The following is a 19,867-nucleotide window of genomic DNA, read 5'->3' as shown; positions in this document are numbered from 1 at the left end:
GACTCACAGCAACCCATAATAGACATTGATAATGTCTAGTGACTCCGAATTATGAGACCTTGCAGTTTATTCTCAAGTATTTACCAAGTGAAGTAAAAACTAATTTAATAATTGGGTATAATGTTAAGTAATATTTCCATATGCCTCTGAGGACTTTTGCTACCAACGCCGTTGTCTAGGTTTGTAACATCCCGATATTATTATTATTATTATTATTATTATTATTATTATTATTATTATTATTATTACGTGTTACCCAGTGTAGTAATAATAATAATGTTGATGTGTGGGCCAGTGTATTATTATAGTTATTATTATTATTATTATTATTATTATTACGTGTTACCCAGTGAAATAATAATAATGAGGAGGAGGAGGATGTGTGGGCCAATGTATTATTATTATTATTATTATTATTATTATTATTATTATTATTATTATTATTATTATTACGTGTTACCCAGTGTAGTAATAATAATAATGTTGATGTGTGGGCCAGTGTATTATTATAGTTATTATTATTATTATTATTACGTGTTACCCAGTATAATAATAATACTAATAATGATAATTTATTATTATTATTATTACGTGTTACCCAGTATAATAATAATACTAATAATGATAATTTATTATTATTATTATTACGTGTTACCCAGTATAATAATAATACTAATAATGATAATGATGATGATGATGATGATGTATGGACCAGTGTATTATTATTATTATTATTATTATTATTATTATTATTATTATTATTATTATTATTATTATTATTATTATGTGTTACCCAGTGTAATAATAATAATAATAATAATAATGAGGATGTGTGGGCCAGTGTATTATTATTATTATTACGTGTTACCTAGTATAATAATAATACTAATAATGATAATTTATTATTATTATTATTATTACGTGTTACCTAGTATAATAATAATACTAATAATGATAATTTATTATTATTATTATTATTACGTGTTACCTAGTATAATAATAATACTAATAATGATAATTTATTATTATTATTATTATTACGTGTTACCCAGTGTAGTAATAATACTAATAATGATAATGATGATGATGATGATGATGTATGGGCCAGTGTATTATTATTATTATTATTAATGTGCATTGGCCAGTCTATTATTACATTTATTCCATGTCCCTAACCTCACCGCACACTTGCACATTGGGTCCAGGTGTCTGGGATTGTCCCCTCGACACGCAAGCATGAAATCCCGGGCCTGGAGAAGCCCCGGGGGCGCCTGTGTGGGCGCTGCACGTGTGAACGCGGGGCGGAGACGCGTGTCTCGCCGCGGAGTGACGCCGGGCCTTGCCTTCTCTCGTCTCTCCTCCGCCCAGGCTCGGACTGCCAGCACCCGGCCTCGTCCTCGTCGGTGTGCGAGGGCTGCCAGCGGCCCATCTCGGACCGGTTCCTGATGCGCGTCAACGACTCCTCCTGGCACGAGGAGTGTCTACACTGCGCCGTCTGCCAGCAGGCGCTCACCACCAGCTGCTACTTCCGGGACAGGAAGCTCTACTGCAAGCAAGACTACCAACAGTAAGTCCAGTATTATTATGACGCCGTCGGGCTTTGTTTGAGAGCGGTATGACGTCGGGTTTCCTTGGTGATTGCAGCGCCTTGCCGGCTGGGGGTTGGCTCAGCCTCTGATGGCGTCATGCGCTCGCCTTATGACGTCATGCGCGCCCCTTTCTATACTGTGGTGGAGGCTTTGAAGCAGAGGCTGGATGGCCATCTGTCGGGGGTGCTTTGAATGCCATTTTCCTGCTTCTTGGCAGAATGGGGTTGGACTGGATGGCCCAGCAGGTCTCTCCCAACTCTACGATTCTATGATTCCTTTGAGACTATTGTTGCGTCGGGATTTTTTACCCCAGTAATGAGTGGGTCACTGTATTATTTTTAATTATACCTTAGCCAACACATATTATTAGTAATAATAATAATAATAATAATAATAATAGGCAACAGATTTTATTATACACACACACACACACATACATATACATGCATATTATATATACATATACTGTGTGTGTATGTGTATATATATATATATATATATGTATGTATGTACACACACATACACACATTATTATTATTATTGATCATAATAATAACAAAGTGGCCATCACACACACACCACACACACACACACATTATTATTATTATTGATCATAATAATAACAAAGTGGCCATCACCTCCAGCCATATAATAATAGTAATGAGTGGGTCACTGTATTATTTTTAATAATACATTAGCCAACACATATTATTATTAGTAATAATAATAATAATAATAATAATAATAGGCAACAGATTTTATTATACACACACACATACATATACATGTATATTATATATACATATACTGTATATATATATATATATATACACACACATTATTATTATTGTTATTATTAGTGATCATGATAATAACAAAGTGGCCATCACACACACCACACACACACATTATTATTATTATTATTATTATTATTATTATTATTATTATTATTATTAGTGATCATGATAATAACAAAATGGCCATCACACACCTCGCACACACTTATTATTATTATTATTATTATTATTATTATTATTACTGATCATGATAATAACAAAGTGGCCATCACACACCACGCACACACACATTATTATTATTATTATTATTGATCATGATAATAACAAAGTGGCCATCATACACACACCACACACACACATTGTTATTATTATTATTATCATTATTATTGATCATGATAATAACAAAGTGGCCATCACACACCACGCACACACATATTATTATAATAATGTGTGTAGTAAAGGTAATGTAAGGTAGTAGTAGTAATAGTAGTAATACTAGTAGTATTAATAATGATCATGATAATAACATAGTGGCCAACACTCACACACATACATATATATGAGTGTGTGTGCATGTGTATGTGTACAGTAGAGTCTCACTTATCCAACGGATATGTTGGATAATAAGGAGAGATTAAGAAAAAGTCTATTAAACATCAAATTAGGTTATGATTTTACAAATTAATCCCCAAAACATCATGTTATACAACAAATTTGACAGAAAAAGTAGTTGAATACGCAGTAATGCTATGTAGTAATTACTGTATTTATGAATTTAGCACCAAAATATCACAATGTATTGCAAACATTGACTACAAAAATGCGTTGGATAATCCAGAGGCTTGGATAAGTGAGACTCTACTGTATTCATATTATATATACATAGTAGTAGTAGTAGTAATGCGGGCTGGCTCGAAATGCATTGTATAGCCTCCCTCCTTTTGGGCTTTGGCAGTTTAAAATAGGATTATATACAGTAGAGTCTCACTTATCCAAGCCTCTGGATTATCCAAGCCATTTTTGTAGTCAATGTTTTCAATATATTGTGATATTTTGGTGCTAAATTCATAAATACAGTAATTACTACATAGGATTGCTGCATATTGAACTACTATTTCTGTCAAATTTGTTGTATAACATGATGTTTTGGCGCTTAATTTGTAAAATCATAACCTAATTTGATGTTTAATAGGCTTTTCCTTAATGCCTCCTTATTATCCAACATATTCGCTTATCCAACATTCTGCCAGCCCGTTTATGTTGGATAAGTGAGACTCTACTGTATTCAAAATATGTATAATAGCAGTAGTAGTAGTAGCAGTAGTAATAATGCGGTGTATTTTATTTTGTTTTATTTTTATTTTTATTGTCTGCTGGCTCGAAATGCATTGTATAGCCTCCCTCCTTTTGGGCTTTGGCAGTTTAAAATAGGATTATATATTTGGAAGAAAAACTATTTAAAGCAGGACACCGATAGCTAGATAGTTGTCAGTCCTATCAGACTAAATTCTACTTTCAAGACAAGCAAACTCGCGTTTTAGGATGCAATAATATTTGTTTTCCCGGCCCGCCGACTTGTTGCGAATATAATAACAATTTAAAAACATTAGGCCTTAAAAAAACCATCGGAAATGTTTCCAGCCAGCAACGGAATACATAAAAGCCCAATTCATTATTTTGCAAAAGGTGATTTTATTAGAGTTTTCTGAAAGGCTTTGGTCGGAGAGCCAAAGGAGGAGCGAAAACCCACAAGTTTGCTTTGTTCCTCCGAAACATTATTGGAAAAGCTCCTTTGGAGCAAGATCCCAATCCGAAAAGACCTCAAACCTTCGTTGTTTCGCCTCTGATTCGGTGCAAACCTTCCTTGAGTTGATTTGAATCCGAAGAATGCATTCCAACAAAGCAGGGATCATAATAGGACAAAAGGCTCGGAGAAATGGCATCAGTGCCATCGAAAAAGCTCTGGAAATCATATATTTTCGTTTATATTATATTATATATATAGCAAAGAAGGATAGGGATTTGCATATCTATTATATTATATATATTGGTTATATATATATATAGCAAGAAAGAATAGGGTTTTACTTCTATATTATATTATATTAATTATATATGTAGCAAAGAAGAATAGGGATTTGCATATCTATTATATTATATATATTGGTTATATATATATATAGCAAGAAAGAATAGGGTTTTACTTCTATATTATATTATATTAATTATATATGTAGCAAAGAAGAATAGGGATTTGCATATCTATTATATTATATATATTGGTTATATATATATATAGCAAGAAAGAATAGGGTTTTACTTCTATATTATATTATATTAATTATATATGTAGCAAAGAAGAATAGGGATTTGCATATCTATTATATTATATATATTGGTTATATATATATATATATATATATATATATATATATATATATATATATCAAGAAAGAATAGGGTTTTACTTCTATATTATATTATATTAATTATATATGTAGCAAAGAAGAATAGGGATTTGCATATCTATTATATATATATATATATATATATATATATCAAAGAAGAATAGGGTTTTACTTCTATATTATATTAATTATATCATATATGTAGCAAAGAAGAATAGGGTTTGCATATATATTATTATATGTATATTATATTATTTATTAATTATATTATGTACATAGCAAAGAAGAATAGGGTTTGCATATATATTATTATATGTATATTATATTATTTATTAATTATATTATATACATAGCAAAGAAGAATAGGGTTTTACTTCTATATTATATTATATTAATTATATTATATATGTAGCAAAGAAGAATAGGGTTTGTATATTTATTACATTATATTATATATATTAATTACATTATATATAGTAAAGAAGAATGGGGTTTGCATATATATCATATATTAATTATATATAGCAAAGAAGAATAGGGTTTGCATATTTATTACATTATATTATATTATATATATTAATTATATTATATACATAGCAAAGAAGAATAGGGTTTGTATATTTACTATATTATATTATATATATTAATTACATTATATATAGTAAAGAAGAATGGGGTTTGCATATTTATTACATTATATTATATATATTAATTACGTTATATATAGTAAAGAAGAATGGGGTTTGCATATATATCATCATATCATATTATATTGTATACATTAATTATATATATAGCAAAGAATAGGGTTTGCATATTTATTACATTATATTATATTATATATATTAATTATATTATATACATAGCAAAGAAGAATAGGGTTTGTATATTTACTATATTATATTATATATATTAATTACATTACATATAGTAAAGAAGAATGGAGTTTGCATATATATCATATCATATTATATTATATTATATACATGAATTACATTATATATAGTAAAGAAGAATGGGGTTTGCATATATATCATATCATATCATATCATATTATATTACATATATTGTATTATGTCCGGCCAAATCGGATCCGCGTCCGCACGGCACGCAATAGCGGTACTAATGCGGATTAAAAGGCCGAAGATCGGCAATTTTGAGTTAGGATTTGGGAGGGGGAGGGCGAAGAGGAGTTTTTTTTTAAACTCCGAATATTAATATTAATAATAATGGAATGGTTCGGTTGTGCTTGAATCCAGTTTAGCCGGGTGTTGTTGGGTGGGAATCCTTCCTTCCTTCCTTCCTTCCTTCCTTCCTTCCTTCCTTCCTTCCTTCCTTCCTTCCTTCCTTCCTTCCTTCCTTCCTTCCTTCTGTCCTTCCTTCCTTCCTTCCTTCCTTCCGTCCTTCCGTCCTTCCTTCCTTCCTTCCTTCCTTCCTTCCTTCCTTCCTTCCTTCCTTCCTTCTGTCCTTCCTTCCTTCCTTCCTTCCTTCCTTCCTTCCTTCCTTCCTTCCTTCCTTCCTTCCTTCCTTCTGTCCTTCCTTCCTTCCGTCCTTCCTTCCTTCCTTCCTTCCTTCCTTCCTTCCTTCCTTCCTTCCTTCCTTCCTTCTGTCCTTCCTTCCTTCCTTCCTTCCTTCCTTCCTTCCTTCCTTCCTTCCTTCCTTCTGTCCTTCCTTCCTTCCTTCCTTCCTTCCTTCCTTCCTTCCTTCCTTCCTTCCTTCTGTCCTTCCTTCCTTCCTTCCTTCCTTCCTTCCTTCCTTCCTTCCGTCCTTCCGTCCTTCCTTCCTTCCTTCCTTCCTTCCTTCCTTCCTTCCTTCCTTCCTTCCTTCCGTCCTTCCTTCCTTCCTTCCTTCCTTCCTTCCTTCCTTCCTTCCTTCCTTCCTTCTGTCCTTCCTTCCTTCCTTCCTTCCTTCCTTCCTTCCTTCCTTCCTTCCTTCCTTCCTTCTGTCCTTCCTTCCTTCCTTCCTTCCTTCCTTCTGTCCTTCCTTCCTTCCGTCCTTCCTTCCTTCCTTCCTTCCTTCCTTCCTTCCTTCCTTCCTTCCTTCTGTCCTTCCTTCCTTCCGTCCTTCCTTCCTTCCTTCCTTCCTTCCTTCCTTCCTTCCGTCCGTCCGTCCTTCCTTCCTTCCTTCCTTCCTTCCTTCCTTCCTTCCTTCCTTCCTCCCTCCCTCCCTCCCTCCCTCCCTCCCTCCCTCCCTCCTTCCTTCCTTCCTTCCTCCTTCCTTCCTTCCTTCCTTCCTTCCTTCCTTCCTTCCTTCCTTCCTTCCTCCTTCCTTCCTTCCTTCCTTCCTTCCTTCCTCCTTCCTTCCTTCCTTCCTTCCTTCCTTCCTTCCTTCCTCCTTCCTTCCTTCCTTCCTTCCTTCCTTCCTTCCTTCCTTCCTCCTTCCTTCCTTCCTTCCTTCCTTCCTTCCTTCCTTCCTTCCTTCCTTCCTTCCTTCCTCCTTCCTTCCTTCCTTCCTTCCTTCCTTCCTTCCTTCCTTCCTCCTTCCTTCCTTCCTTCCTTCCTTCCGTCCTTCCGTCCTTCCGTCCTTCCGTCCTTCCTTCCTTCCTTCCTTCCTTCCTTCCTTCCTTCCTTCCTTCCTTCCTTCCTTTCCGGAGTCAATGTTGAAGCACTGAGTGTCCTCCATTTGCTCCATGTTGTACTACTCAGTGATTGTCCACCATAGGAGAGTCAATGTTGACACAATGAGTATGTTCCACTTGAGTCCATATGAGAGTCAATGCTGATTCAGTGAGTATCCTCTACTTACTCCATATGGGACTCAATGAGTGTTCTTCAGTTGACTCCATATAGGACTTGATGTTGACCCAATAAGTATCTTCTTCCACTTGATTCTATGTGGGACTCAGTTCTGATGTAATGAGTGTCCTCCAATTAATTCCATATGGGACTCAATGAGTGTTCTTCAGTTGACTCCATATAGGACTTGGTATTGACTCAATGAGTATCTTCTTCCACTTGATTCCATATGGGACTCAGTTCTAACACAATGAGTGTCCTCCACTTAATTCCATATAGGGCTCAATGTTGACTCAGTGAGTGTCGTCTAATTGACTTCATATTGTACTCAGTGTTGAGCCAATGAGTATCTTCTACTTGACTCCATATGGGACTCAATGTTGAGTCAACAAATATCATCTAATTGACTTCATATTGGACTCAATGTTAAGTTATTTAGGGTCCTCCACTTAATTCCATATGGGGCTCAATGTTGACTCAGTGAGTGTCATCTAATTGACATCATATTAAACTCAATGTTGATTCAGTGAGTGTCCTCCACTTAATTCCATATGGGGCTCAATGTTGACTCAGTGAGTGTCATCTAATTGACATCATATTAAACTCAATGTTGATTCAGTGAGTGTCCTCCACTTAATTCCATATGGGGCTCAATGTTGACTCAGTGAGTGTCATCTAATTGACATCATATTAAACTCAATGTTGACTCAGTGAGTGTCATCTAATTGACATCATATTAAACTCAATGTTGATTCAGTGAGTGTCCTCCACTTAATTCCATATGGGTCTCAGGGGGTCATCAAATTAATTCCATATTGGACTTGATGTTGAGTTAATGAGTGTCCTCCACTTCATATGGGACTTAATGTTGACCCCACAAGTGTCATCTAACTGACTCCATATCAGGCTCGATGCTGACTCAATGAGTGTCCTCCACTTGACTCCTTATGGGACTCAATGAGTGTCCTCCACTTGACTCCTTATGGGACTCAATGAGTGTCCTCCACTTGACTCCTTATGGGACTCAATGAGTGTCCTCCACTTGACTCCTTATGGGACTCAATGAGTGTACTCCACCTGACTCCTTATGGGACTCAATGAGTGTACTCCACTTGACTCCTTATGAGACTCAATGAGTGTACTCCACTTGACTCCATATTGACTCTGTGAGTGTCCTCCAGTTGTCCAAGTATTATTTATTATTTATTCATTTTATTTATATAGTATATACCCCTTTTCTCACTCCTAGGGGGCACTCAAATCAGTTCTCAACAAAGTAAATGGCAAAATTCAATAGAAATACATCACATTACTAAAATCTATCTCTCTATATATAAATGAGTGATGGCATCACGGCGACCCACAAAACAATAAAACTAAACACCCCACAACCTCGAAAATTGACAACACAATCCATCATCCACGCCTCTAGGTTGATACAACAAAAAGAAAAGAAAAATAAAGTCCTAATTAGAGGGAGAGGAATAATTGTTTTTATCCAATTGCTGCCAGTTAGAAGGCTAAGCTCCACCCACTTGGTCTCCTAGCAACCCACTCAGCCCAGGGCGCAGGCAGAGTTAGGCCTCACTTAGGTCTCTTCCACACTGCCTATAAAATACACATTATCAGATTTTAACTGGATTAGATGGCAGTGTAGACTCAAGGCCCTTCCACACAGCTATATAACCCATTTATAATCTTATATTATCTGCTTTAACTGGATTATCTGGACTCCACACCTTTACCCTTTACCTAACTACCGCCAATTCCTCAATACTTTATTTCCCATACCACCATACTTCACCACAGCAATGCGTGGCCGGGCACAGCTAGTAGCATATAACGACAGATTAAAACCAGTAAACTATAAAACAGAGCATCTGACATAGTCAACATAAATCAGAACATTCAACAAAGTAGGCCAAAGTAGGACAAAGTAGACTCAAAAGAGCCATCAGTGAAGCTCTTCCACTTGGGGCCTCCACTCCTTCAGGCCACCCGAGGCCATGAAACTTTTCCAACCAGAAAGTTTTGGCCACTCTGGCATTTATGGCTGAATCAGCAGTGGTTTCCCTGGGAAGAGTGCTTTGGGCACATCAGTAGAGATGCCCAAGGGGATAGGAATGGGTAGCAACTCTCTCAGAGAGGTAGGAAAGGAGATACTAAGGGGGAGTGGAGATGTAGCATGGACTGTCAAGAACCTATAGAAGATGCTATGTGGTTCCCTGTGTGAATACATTGACCCCGAGTCTCAACTCCCATTGTTCTCTGTGTTATGTCCTTTGTCTAGCACGTTGTATTCAATTGTTTGATGACTTTGGAGAGGGAAGAATAGCAGATGAGTTGGGTTTTCTCTCATTTCATTGGCATCAGTGAGGGCATCTCAGAACAAGGATGAAGATGAGGGAGAAGAGAAGACCAAGGAGAAATTAGTTAGGAGAAATTAGTTAGGGCCCTCCACTTAATTCCATATGGGAGTCAGTGAAGGCATCTCAGAACAAGGATGAAGATGAGGGAGAAGAGAAGACCAAGGAGAAATTAGTTAGGAGAAATTAGTTAGGGTCCTCCACTTAATTCCATATGGGAGTCAGTGAAGGCATCTCAGAACAAGGATGAAGATGAGGGAGAAGAGAAGACCAAGGAGAAATTAGTTAGGAGAAATTAGTTAGGGTCCTCCACTTAATTCCATATGGGACTCAGTGAAGGCATCTCAGAACAAGGATGAAGATGAGGGAGAAGAGAAGACCAAGGAGAAATTAGTTAGGAGAAATTAGTTAGGGTCCTCCACTTAATTCCGTATGGGACTCAGTGAAGGCATCTCAGAACAAGGATGAAGATGAGGGAGAAGAGAAGACCAAGGAGAAATTAGTTAGGAGAAATTAGTTAGGGTCCTCCACTTAATTCCATATGGGACTCAGTGAAGGCATCTCAGAACAAGGATGAAGATGAGGGAGAAGAGAAGACCAAGGAGAAATTAGTTAGGAGAAATTAGTTAGGGTCCTCCACTTAATTCCATATGGGACTCAGTGAAGGCATCTCAGAACAAGGATGAAGATGAGGGAGAAGAGAAGACCAAGGAGAAATTAGTTAGGAGAAATTAGTTAGGGTCCTCCACTTAATTCCATATGGGACTCAGTGAAGGCATCTCAGAACAAGGATGAAGATGAGGGAGAAGAGAAGACCAAGGAGAAATTAGTTAGGAGAAATTAGTTAGGGTCCTCCACTTAATTCTATATGGGACTCAGTGAAGGCATCTCAGAACAAGGATGAAGATGAGGGAGAAGAGAAGACCAAGGAGAAATTAGTTGGTCGGAAACATATAGACTGGCCTTCAGATCTTAGCTGAGGAGCAACTCCATATGATGTGTATGATGAGCAATGTTTCAGTATCTGTGTGAATGGCAGAGAAGAGTCTGCATGGTCTTTGGTTTGGATCTTCATCGTTCGAAGTCAACTGAACTGTTTTACCACAGGCATCGTTGTTGGGTGTGTAGAAAGGTTGAATAAGGCAAATCTATTCATGATACCTTTAAAAACTGGCTTCTTCCCATAGTTTTAAGGACCACAGAGAGCCAGAACGTATGGGTTGTGGAACCTCTACATAGATAGTATTGGACGTTGAGGTTCTTCATGAAAATATGAAAGAAAAGAAGCTGGTTAGGTGGGGATTTTAGGGGATGATAAAGGTTGTTGGGCTTTATATATGGCACATCTGTTTGCGAATTCTCAACTAGACCCATGGAAACAGTGGGATTTACTTCCATGTTGACCCATTTGTTCAGCAATTGAGTTGGGTCAGTGTAGTTGGGGTTCACCAACAGGATTCAGGATGCATCATTGGTTAGATGGATAGATAGATAGAGCAATAAAACCAGCTTAGAAAGAAGCTGTGTAGGTGGGGATTTTAGGGGATGATAAAGGCTATTGGGCTTTATATATGGCACATCTGTTTGCGAATTTTCAACTAGACCCATGGAAACAATGGGATTTACTTCCATGTTGACCCATTCGTTCAGCAATTGAGTCTGTTGGGGTTCACCAACAGGATTCAGGTTTGCATCATTGGTTTTGTATGACTGGATAGATAGATGGATAGATAGATGGATAGATAGATAGAGCAATAAAACCATCTTATGTGAGTTGTTCCTTGGGGCAAGGATCTTCTTGCTGGTGTGCGTCATGCGGTGAGAAAGCTTTCAAGCTCCCAATGCGAATGGTCGCCTGTCTCCAAGCGACATTTCAAGGTGCCAGATCTTTTATTTGTTGTGGGCTTCTTTTGCCCGGAGGCCGATTCCCTCCTCTCTCCTCTCCGTTGCCTTTCTTCCCTCCCTCTTTTCCTCTTCTCCTCCACTTCATGCTTGTCACTAAAATTTAAGGCCGCCTTTGTGTGGCGAGTGGGGTAGAACATGGTCACTTCAATCGGGGCAACATAATATGGCTCCACAAGTAGTCTGGCGGCAAACAAAAGGCGACATCTCTGGGTGTACATCCCTCCTTTGTCTGACATTCAGGAGGTTTCCCAAAAGATCCTGAAGTGAGGGAAGAGGAGGGGGAGATGTCGGTAGGGAGGAGAACAACTATGCGCACTTCATAGCGACAGGCCCCAAATGCCTTGCCATGGAAACCGGGTGGCCATCGGTAACAAGATGGGCTGCAAATAAATGTGGCCGGGGTTAGAACTTCTGCTCCGAAGACTTGGGGATTAATCTTCTTCTTTTTTTCTTCAGAAACACAGTGATTCTCCTCAATGTGTAATTCAGCTCTGGCCTTAAAAAAACAGACATGCTCACAATCATACATCTTATGAATTTCAAAGGGCCACAAAAATGCAACTCAGAGATGTATCCAAAACCATTGTACCTATGCTGTACCTACCTTGTTTCCCCGAAAATAAGACCTAGTAGAGGTTTTGCTGAATTGCTAAATATAAGGCCTCCCCTGAAAGTAAGACCTAGAAAAGTTTTTGTTTGGAAGCATGCCCGCCAAACAGAACACCAGAGCAGGCAGGATCAGTAAATGTACGTACCATAGATTGTTGTACATTGAAATAATGGTAGTAACAAGAAATTCTTGATAGGATCCACAGTTTGCCTGGTTATGCTGGTTTGTGATGACAACTACTGTACAGTATATAATAAATTGATTTTTTTTGTTCAACCATAAATATGAATTCTTCTTCATGGAAAAATAAGACATTCCCTGAAAATAAGACCTCTTATTTTGGGAACAAAAATTAATATAAGACACTGTCTTATTTTTGGGGAAACACAGTAACAAACATTCAGGGGTGTTATACTCAACATGTGGGTCCCTTCCGTGGTGTAAAGTTAGACGGCATTGAGTACTTTGATGTTATTCTGTAACATTCATTTTTGTGTTGAGTTGGGAAAGGATCAATTTATTGATCTATTTGGTTGCTCTTTTCTCAGAACAATATACAGGTTGGGACCAGAAATATTTTGGAATATTTTGGATCGGGCTTGGTCCTCGTGTGAACCGCTCCGAGTCCCCTCGGGGAGATGGAAGCGGGTTATAAATAAAGTTGTTGTTGTTATTATTATTATTATACCTGTATAATGAGAAAAATGACATTCATTTATGCTTCATATACAGGTTAAACAATAGGCGAAAACGTGAAAGTGATATTTGCAAAAATTGTGCACAGAACTAAATTTTGCATACAATTTTGTTATTTATTGTGTCATATGCGAATTGTAGGTACAATAATAATATATATATTTAAAAACACAAGCAAAGTTAGACTAGATTGTAGATTGTACTAGATTTCCTTTGACTAGAAGCTGGTCACTTGGAGTAACTCTGGTGTCGCTGTGAGAAGGTCCTCCGTTGTGTACATAGTAGGGCTCAAACCACATTGTAGTAAGTGGCCTGTAAGTGTGCTAAGTGGTTTGCTCTTCTCCGCACTCTACATACAATGGACCATCGGAAAGTAAAGGTGTCACTTTCCTTGGCACAATTTCGAATAAAGATTTGGAATTAATTCGAGACCAACTAAAGGTTCAGGATTCAATACAGGAGGACTCTCTCTCTCCCTTATCCAATATGGTTGGGAGCAAAAGTGTTTTGGATTTCAGATTAATTTTAGATGGGAGAAGAAAAACTATGGATAGTTTTTAATTGCATTATTGGCAGTTCGAATCCAGGGAGAGCGGGGTGAGCTCCCCTCTGTTAGCTCCAGCTCCCCATGCAGGGACATGAGAGAAGCCTCCCATAGGCTTCAAATGGGAGAAAAAAAGGCTATATATAATACTAGCTGTGCCCGGCCACGTGTTGCTGTGGCGAAGTATGGTGGTATGGGAAATAGTCAAGATAATCCAGTTCAAAGCAGATAAAATAAGATTATAAATGGGTTATATAGCTGTGTGGAAGGGCCTTGAGTCTACATTGCCATGTAATCCAGTTAAAATCAGATAATCTGTATCTTATAGGCAGTGTGGAAGAGGCCTAAGTGAGGCCTAACTCCGCCTGTCCCCTGGGCTGAGTGGGTTGCTAGGAGACCAAGTGGCAGAGCTTAGCCTTCTAACTGGCAGCAATTGGATAAAAACAATTATTCCTCTCCCTCTAATTAGGACTTTTTTTTCTTTTTGTTGTATGAACGTAGAGGCATGGATGTGGGGTTGTGCTGCCAAGTTTAGTGTTTCTGGGATGTGCAGTTTTGTTGTTTTGTCCTAGGCTGAAATTTCATTACCCTTATAAATATATTTATATAGATATATATACACACACAAATAAAAATGGATGGCCTTTGTGATTCTGTGATTTCATACAGGTTGAATATCCCTCGTCCAAAATGCTCGAGAGCATGGATTTGTGATTTCAGATTTTTTGGAATCTCTGCACATACCAATGCTGCGGTATCTTTGAAACGGGACCTATATATGTTTCATATATACCTATACACATAGCCAGAAGGTAACTCTATAGACAATATTTTAAATCATTTTGTGCACGGGACAAAGTTTGCGTACATTGAGACACCTGAAAGCAGAAGCGTCAAAATTTATTTATTTACAGTATTTATATTCTGTCCTTCTCCGGAGTGGATCACATTGTCTCAGCCACCCAGCTAGACACAAATGAAAAGAGTTTAGAACGGCTCAAAAGTGTGAATGAGGATATTGTTGGGGAACAACCGCAATAATCGGTACGTCTGGTAAAAGAAAACAACTGTGGTTCTAGTGGTGATAGGTACAAATGGGCTGACATAACACACGAAATCCCATAGACAAGATTGGAAAAGCATATTTTCGCTAAGATGCTGCTTAGAAGTGCCTACATTATTTCGCAAAACCTAATTGATTTATAGATTCTGAATCACCGACGGGCCAAAACGCCAGAAATACTCTGAATCATCATAGAAACAATTACTTGAATGCAACAACTTACATATCTGTGTTGGAAGCATTTAAACATTGTCAACATTGAAGTGTAGCTTTTGGGTGAAAATTTCGTTTATTTGCTCTTTTCTCCAAACAATATACAGGTTGGGACCAGAAATATTTCGGAATACCTGTATAGTGAGAAAACTAGCTGTGCCCGGCCATGCGTTGCCGTGGCAAAGTGGTAGTGGTATTGGTTAAAAATGGTTGTGTAATTTTTATTTGATGTTATTTGTATTTTTTATTGTAAATTATCTTTTTATTTATTATATTTTATTATTTTCTTGTATTATTTTTAGTTATTTTCTGTTATTATAGTATTTTATTGTATTAATTTTTTAGAGTTTTTAATTACAGAAGAGTCTCACTTATCCAACACTCGCTTATCCAATGTTCTGGATTATCCAACGCATATTTTAGTCAATGTTTTCAATATATCGTGATTTTTTTGGTGCTAAATTCATAAATACAGTAATTACTACATAGCCTTACTGCATATCGAGCTACTTTTTCTTTCAAATTTGTTGTATAACATGATGTTTTGGTGCTTAATTTGTAAAATCATAACCCAATTTGATGTTGAATAGGCTTCTCCTTCATCTCTCCTTATTATCCAACATATTCGCTTATCCAACGTTCTGCCGGCCCGTTTATGTTGGATAAGTGAGACTCTACTGTATTTTTATTGGGTTGCTAGGAGACCAAGTTGGAGGAGCTTAGCCTTCTAACTGGCAGCAATTGGATAAAAGCAATTATTCCTCTCTCTCTAATTAGGACTTTATTTTTCTTTTCTTTTTGTTGTATCAACTTAGAGCCGTGGATGATGGGTTGTGTCGCCAAATTTCGAGGTTGGGGGGCCTGTAGTTTTGTTGTTTTGTGGGTCGTCGTGATGCCATCACTCTTTTATATATATACTAGCTGTGCCCAGCCACGCGTTGCTGTGGCAAAGTATGGTGGTATGGGAAATAAAGTATTGAGGAATTGGTGGTAGTTAAGGTAAAGGGTCCCCTGGGCTGAGTGGGTTGCTAGGAGACCAAGTGAGTGGAGCTTTGCCTTCTAACTGGCAGCAATTGGATAAAAACAATTATTCCTCTCCCTCTAATTAGGACTTTATTTTTCTTTTCTTTTTGTTGTATCAACCTAGAGGCATGGATGAGGGGTTGTGATGTCAATTTTCGAGGTTGTGTGGTGTTTACTTTTGTTGTTTTGTCCGCTGCCGTGATGCCATCACTCTTTTATATATATAGATATAGAAGGAAATTCATTTATGCTTTGTATAATGAAAAAACATGAACACAACTTTTTGAAAAATTGTGCACAGAACAAAATTTATTTATTTATCGTGTTGAAGTGACAGGATAGGTTGACGATACCAATGTGTAACTTTGCTTTGATAAATAGCCATGTTGATCTTAGTGGATCGTGATAGGAGAGAGCAAATTTCATTTGACCCGTCGTACGATCCGTTGCGAGTTGGCTTAGTATTGCCAAAAAAAGAAAGCACACGTGCATGTGTTTAGGTAAAGTTCGGCGATTTCCATATTAGCCATGGGCTATAACAGAAACTCATGAAATTGTTGAATAACACAAGCCATATCTTGCAGATGGCCAAAACAGAGAGAGACGGGGCTAGCGTTGAAATGATGGATTAATTTGGTGAGGAATCAACCGAAAAGCCATTCAAGTGGGGGGTGTTGACTTTCGGCCACTTCCGATGTTTGCTACGGTGTTAATAGTCACATGCGAATGAAGACGAGGGCTGAATCTTGTTTACTGATGCATGTTTACTTGGAAAGGAGTCCAGCCGAGTTCTTAATTCCTTTTCCCGTATGGATTTCGGGATCGCAACCGAATTTTATCAATATTTGAGAAACGTTGGTGAATCTTACGACAGCGAGAAAACAGAAAAGCCTTATTAGAAATGGTATTGCTTTGAGTCTCTTTTGAGACTCTACTGTATATATATTGTTGGTGGTACTGAAATTAGTGTGACCTTACTACAGTAGAGTCTCACTTATCCAAGACTCGCTTATCCAAGGTTCTGGATTATCCAAGGCATTTTTGTAGTCAATGTTTTCACTATATCATGAAATTTTGGTGTTAAATTCGTAAATACAGTAGAGTCTCACTTAACCAACACTCACTTATCCAAGGCATTTTTGTAGTCAATGCTTTCACTATATCATGATATTTTGGTGCTAAATTCATAAATATAGTAGAGTCTCACTTATCCAACACTCGCTTATCCAAGGTTCTGGATTATCCAAGGCATTTTTGTAGTCAATGTTTTCACTATATCATGATATTTTGGTGCTAAATTCATAAATACAGTAGAGTCTCACTTATCCAACACTCGCTTATCCAAGGTTCTGGATTATCCAAGGCATTTTTGTAGTCAATGTTTTCACTATATCATGAAATTTTGGTGCTAAATTCATAAATACAGTTGAGTCTCACTTATCCAAGACTCGCTTATCCAAGGTTCTGGATTATCCAAGCCATTTTTGTAGTCAATGTTTTCACTATATCATGAAATTTTGGTGTTAAATTCGTAAATACAGTAGAGTCTCACTTATCCAACACTCGCTTATCCAAGGTTCTGGATTATCCAAGGGATTTTTGTAGTCAATGTTTTCACTATATCATGATATTTTGGTGCTAAATTCATAAATACAGTAGAGTCTCACTTATCCAACACTCGCTTATCCAAGGTTCTGGATTATCCAAGCCATTTTTGTAGTCAATGTTTTCACTATATCATGAAATTTTGGTGTTAAATTCGTAAATACAGTAGAGTCTCACTTATCCAACACTCGCTTATCCAAGGTTCTGGATTATCCAAGGGATTTTTGTAGTCAATGTTTTCACTATATCATGAAATTTTGGTGCTAAATTCATAAATACAGTAGAGTCTCACTTAGCCAACACTCGCTTATCCAAGGTTCTGGATTATCCAAGGCATTTTTGTAGTCAATGCTTTCACTATATCATGATATTTTGGTGCTAAATTCATAAATACAGTAGAGTCTCACTTATCCAACACTCGCTTATCCAAGGTTCTGGATTATCCAAGGCATTTTTGTAGTCTGTTTTCAATATATCATGATATTTTGGTGCTAAATTCGTAAATACTGTAATTACAACATAACATTACTGCGTATTGAACTACTTTTTCGGTCCAATTTGTTGCATAACATGATGTTTTGGTGCTTAATTTGTAAAATCATAACCTAATTTCATGTTTAGGCCCGTTTATGTTGGATAAGTGAGACTCTACTGTAGTAGTAATACTTTATTTATATACCGCTCTATCTCTCCAAAAGTAGAACATGCACATATATATACACAGTAAACACACCAATGCATATAAACTTTACATTCATACAAACTTGACACACAGACATACATAATAATACAGTAGAGTCTCACTTATCCAAGCTAAGCGGGCGAGCAGAACCTTGGATAAGTGAATATCTTGGATAATAAGGAGGGATTAAGAAAAAGCCTATTAAACATCAAATTAGGTTATGATTTTACAAATTAAGCACCAAAACATCATGTTAGACAACAAATTTGGCAGAAAAAGTAGTTCAGTACACAGTAATGTTATGTTGTAATTGCTGTATTTACGAATTTAGCACCAAAATATCCAGAACCTTGGATAAGCGAGTCTTGGATAAATGAGACTCTACTGTAGTAAGGTCACACTAATTTCAGTACCACCAACAATATATATACAGTTGAGTCTCACTTATCCAAGCCTTGCTTATCCAAGGTTCTGGATTATCCAACGCATTTTTGTAGTCAATGTTTTCAATATACAGTAGTGTCTCACTTATCCAACATAAACGGGCTGGTAGAATGTTGGATAAGCGAATATGTTGGATAATAAGGAGGCATTAAGGAAAAGCCTATTAAACATCAAATTAGGTTATGATTTTACAAATTAAGCACCAAAACATCATGTTAGACAACAAATTTGGCAGAAAAAGTAGTTCTATACGCAGTAATGCTATGTAGTAATTACTGTATTTATGAATTTAGCACCAAAATATCACGATATATTGAAAACATTGACTCCAAAAATGCATTGGATAATCCAGAATGTTGGATAAGCGAGTGTTGGATAAGTGAGACGCTACTGTATTGTGATATTTTGGTGCTAAATTCGTAAATACAGTAATTACAACATACAGTAGAGTCTCACTTATCCAACATAAACGGGCCAGCAGAATGTTGGATAATCAAACATTGGATAATAAGGAGGGATTAAGGAAAAGCCTATTAAATGCTATGTAGTAATGCTATGTAGTAATTACTGTATTTACGAATTTAGCACCAAAATATCACGATGTATTGAAAACATCGACTACAAAAATGTGTTGGATAATCCAGAATGTTGGATAAGCGAGTGTTGGATAAGTGAGACTCTACTGTATTGTGATATTTTGGTGCTAAATTCGTAAATACAGTAATTACAACATACAGTAGAGTCTCACTTATCCAACATAAACGGGCCAGCAGAATGTTGGATAATCAAACATTGGATAATAAGGAGGGATTAAGGAAAAGCCTATTAAATGCTATGTAGTAATGCTATGTAGTAATTACTGTATTTACGAATTTAGCACCAAAATATCACGATGTATTGAAAACATCGACTACAAAAATGTGTTGGATAATCCAGAATGTTGGATAAGCGAGTGTTGGATAAGTGAGATAAGTATTATCATTATTAATTCATTTCTATCCCGCCTTTCTCCCGTGGGTGGAACTCAAAGCATCCCACCTTATGAATGGCACCCTAGAATCCAAGAAATCTTGCATCGTTTCTATGCAACATTTGCGGCACAATTTGTGTGTCGATTTGTACGTACATTCCAAATTTCTCATAAGATCGGAAACGGTGAGCACTCCGCGAAGCTCCCTGCGGAGGTT

The 19,867-nt window shown here is 37.0% G+C and overlaps 1 protein-coding gene across 3 annotated transcripts in view; it reads left to right on the top strand.

The window, feature by feature from the left end:
* Nucleotides 1-19,867, top strand: part of lmx1b (LIM homeobox transcription factor 1 beta) — a 303,566-nt gene that overhangs the window by 69,843 nt on the left and 213,856 nt on the right. For all 3 annotated transcript variants that reach the window (XM_062960410.1, XM_062960409.1, XM_062960408.1), the window contains one exon: nucleotides 1,369-1,567. In XM_062960410.1, the coding sequence (XP_062816480.1) occupies nucleotides 1,446-1,567 (122 nt within the window). In that variant the 5' untranslated portion in view covers nucleotides 1,369-1,445. The remainder of the gene's footprint in view (nucleotides 1-1,368; nucleotides 1,568-19,867) is intronic.

The sequence above is a fragment of the Anolis carolinensis genome, unplaced genomic scaffold (assembly GCF_035594765.1).
Source record: "Anolis carolinensis isolate JA03-04 unplaced genomic scaffold, rAnoCar3.1.pri scaffold_7, whole genome shotgun sequence".
In the NCBI taxonomy this organism is placed as follows: Eukaryota; Metazoa; Chordata; class Lepidosauria; order Squamata; family Dactyloidae; genus Anolis; species Anolis carolinensis.
Note: the sequence above shows the minus strand (reverse complement) of the source record. Positions and strands in the feature narration are given on the sequence as shown.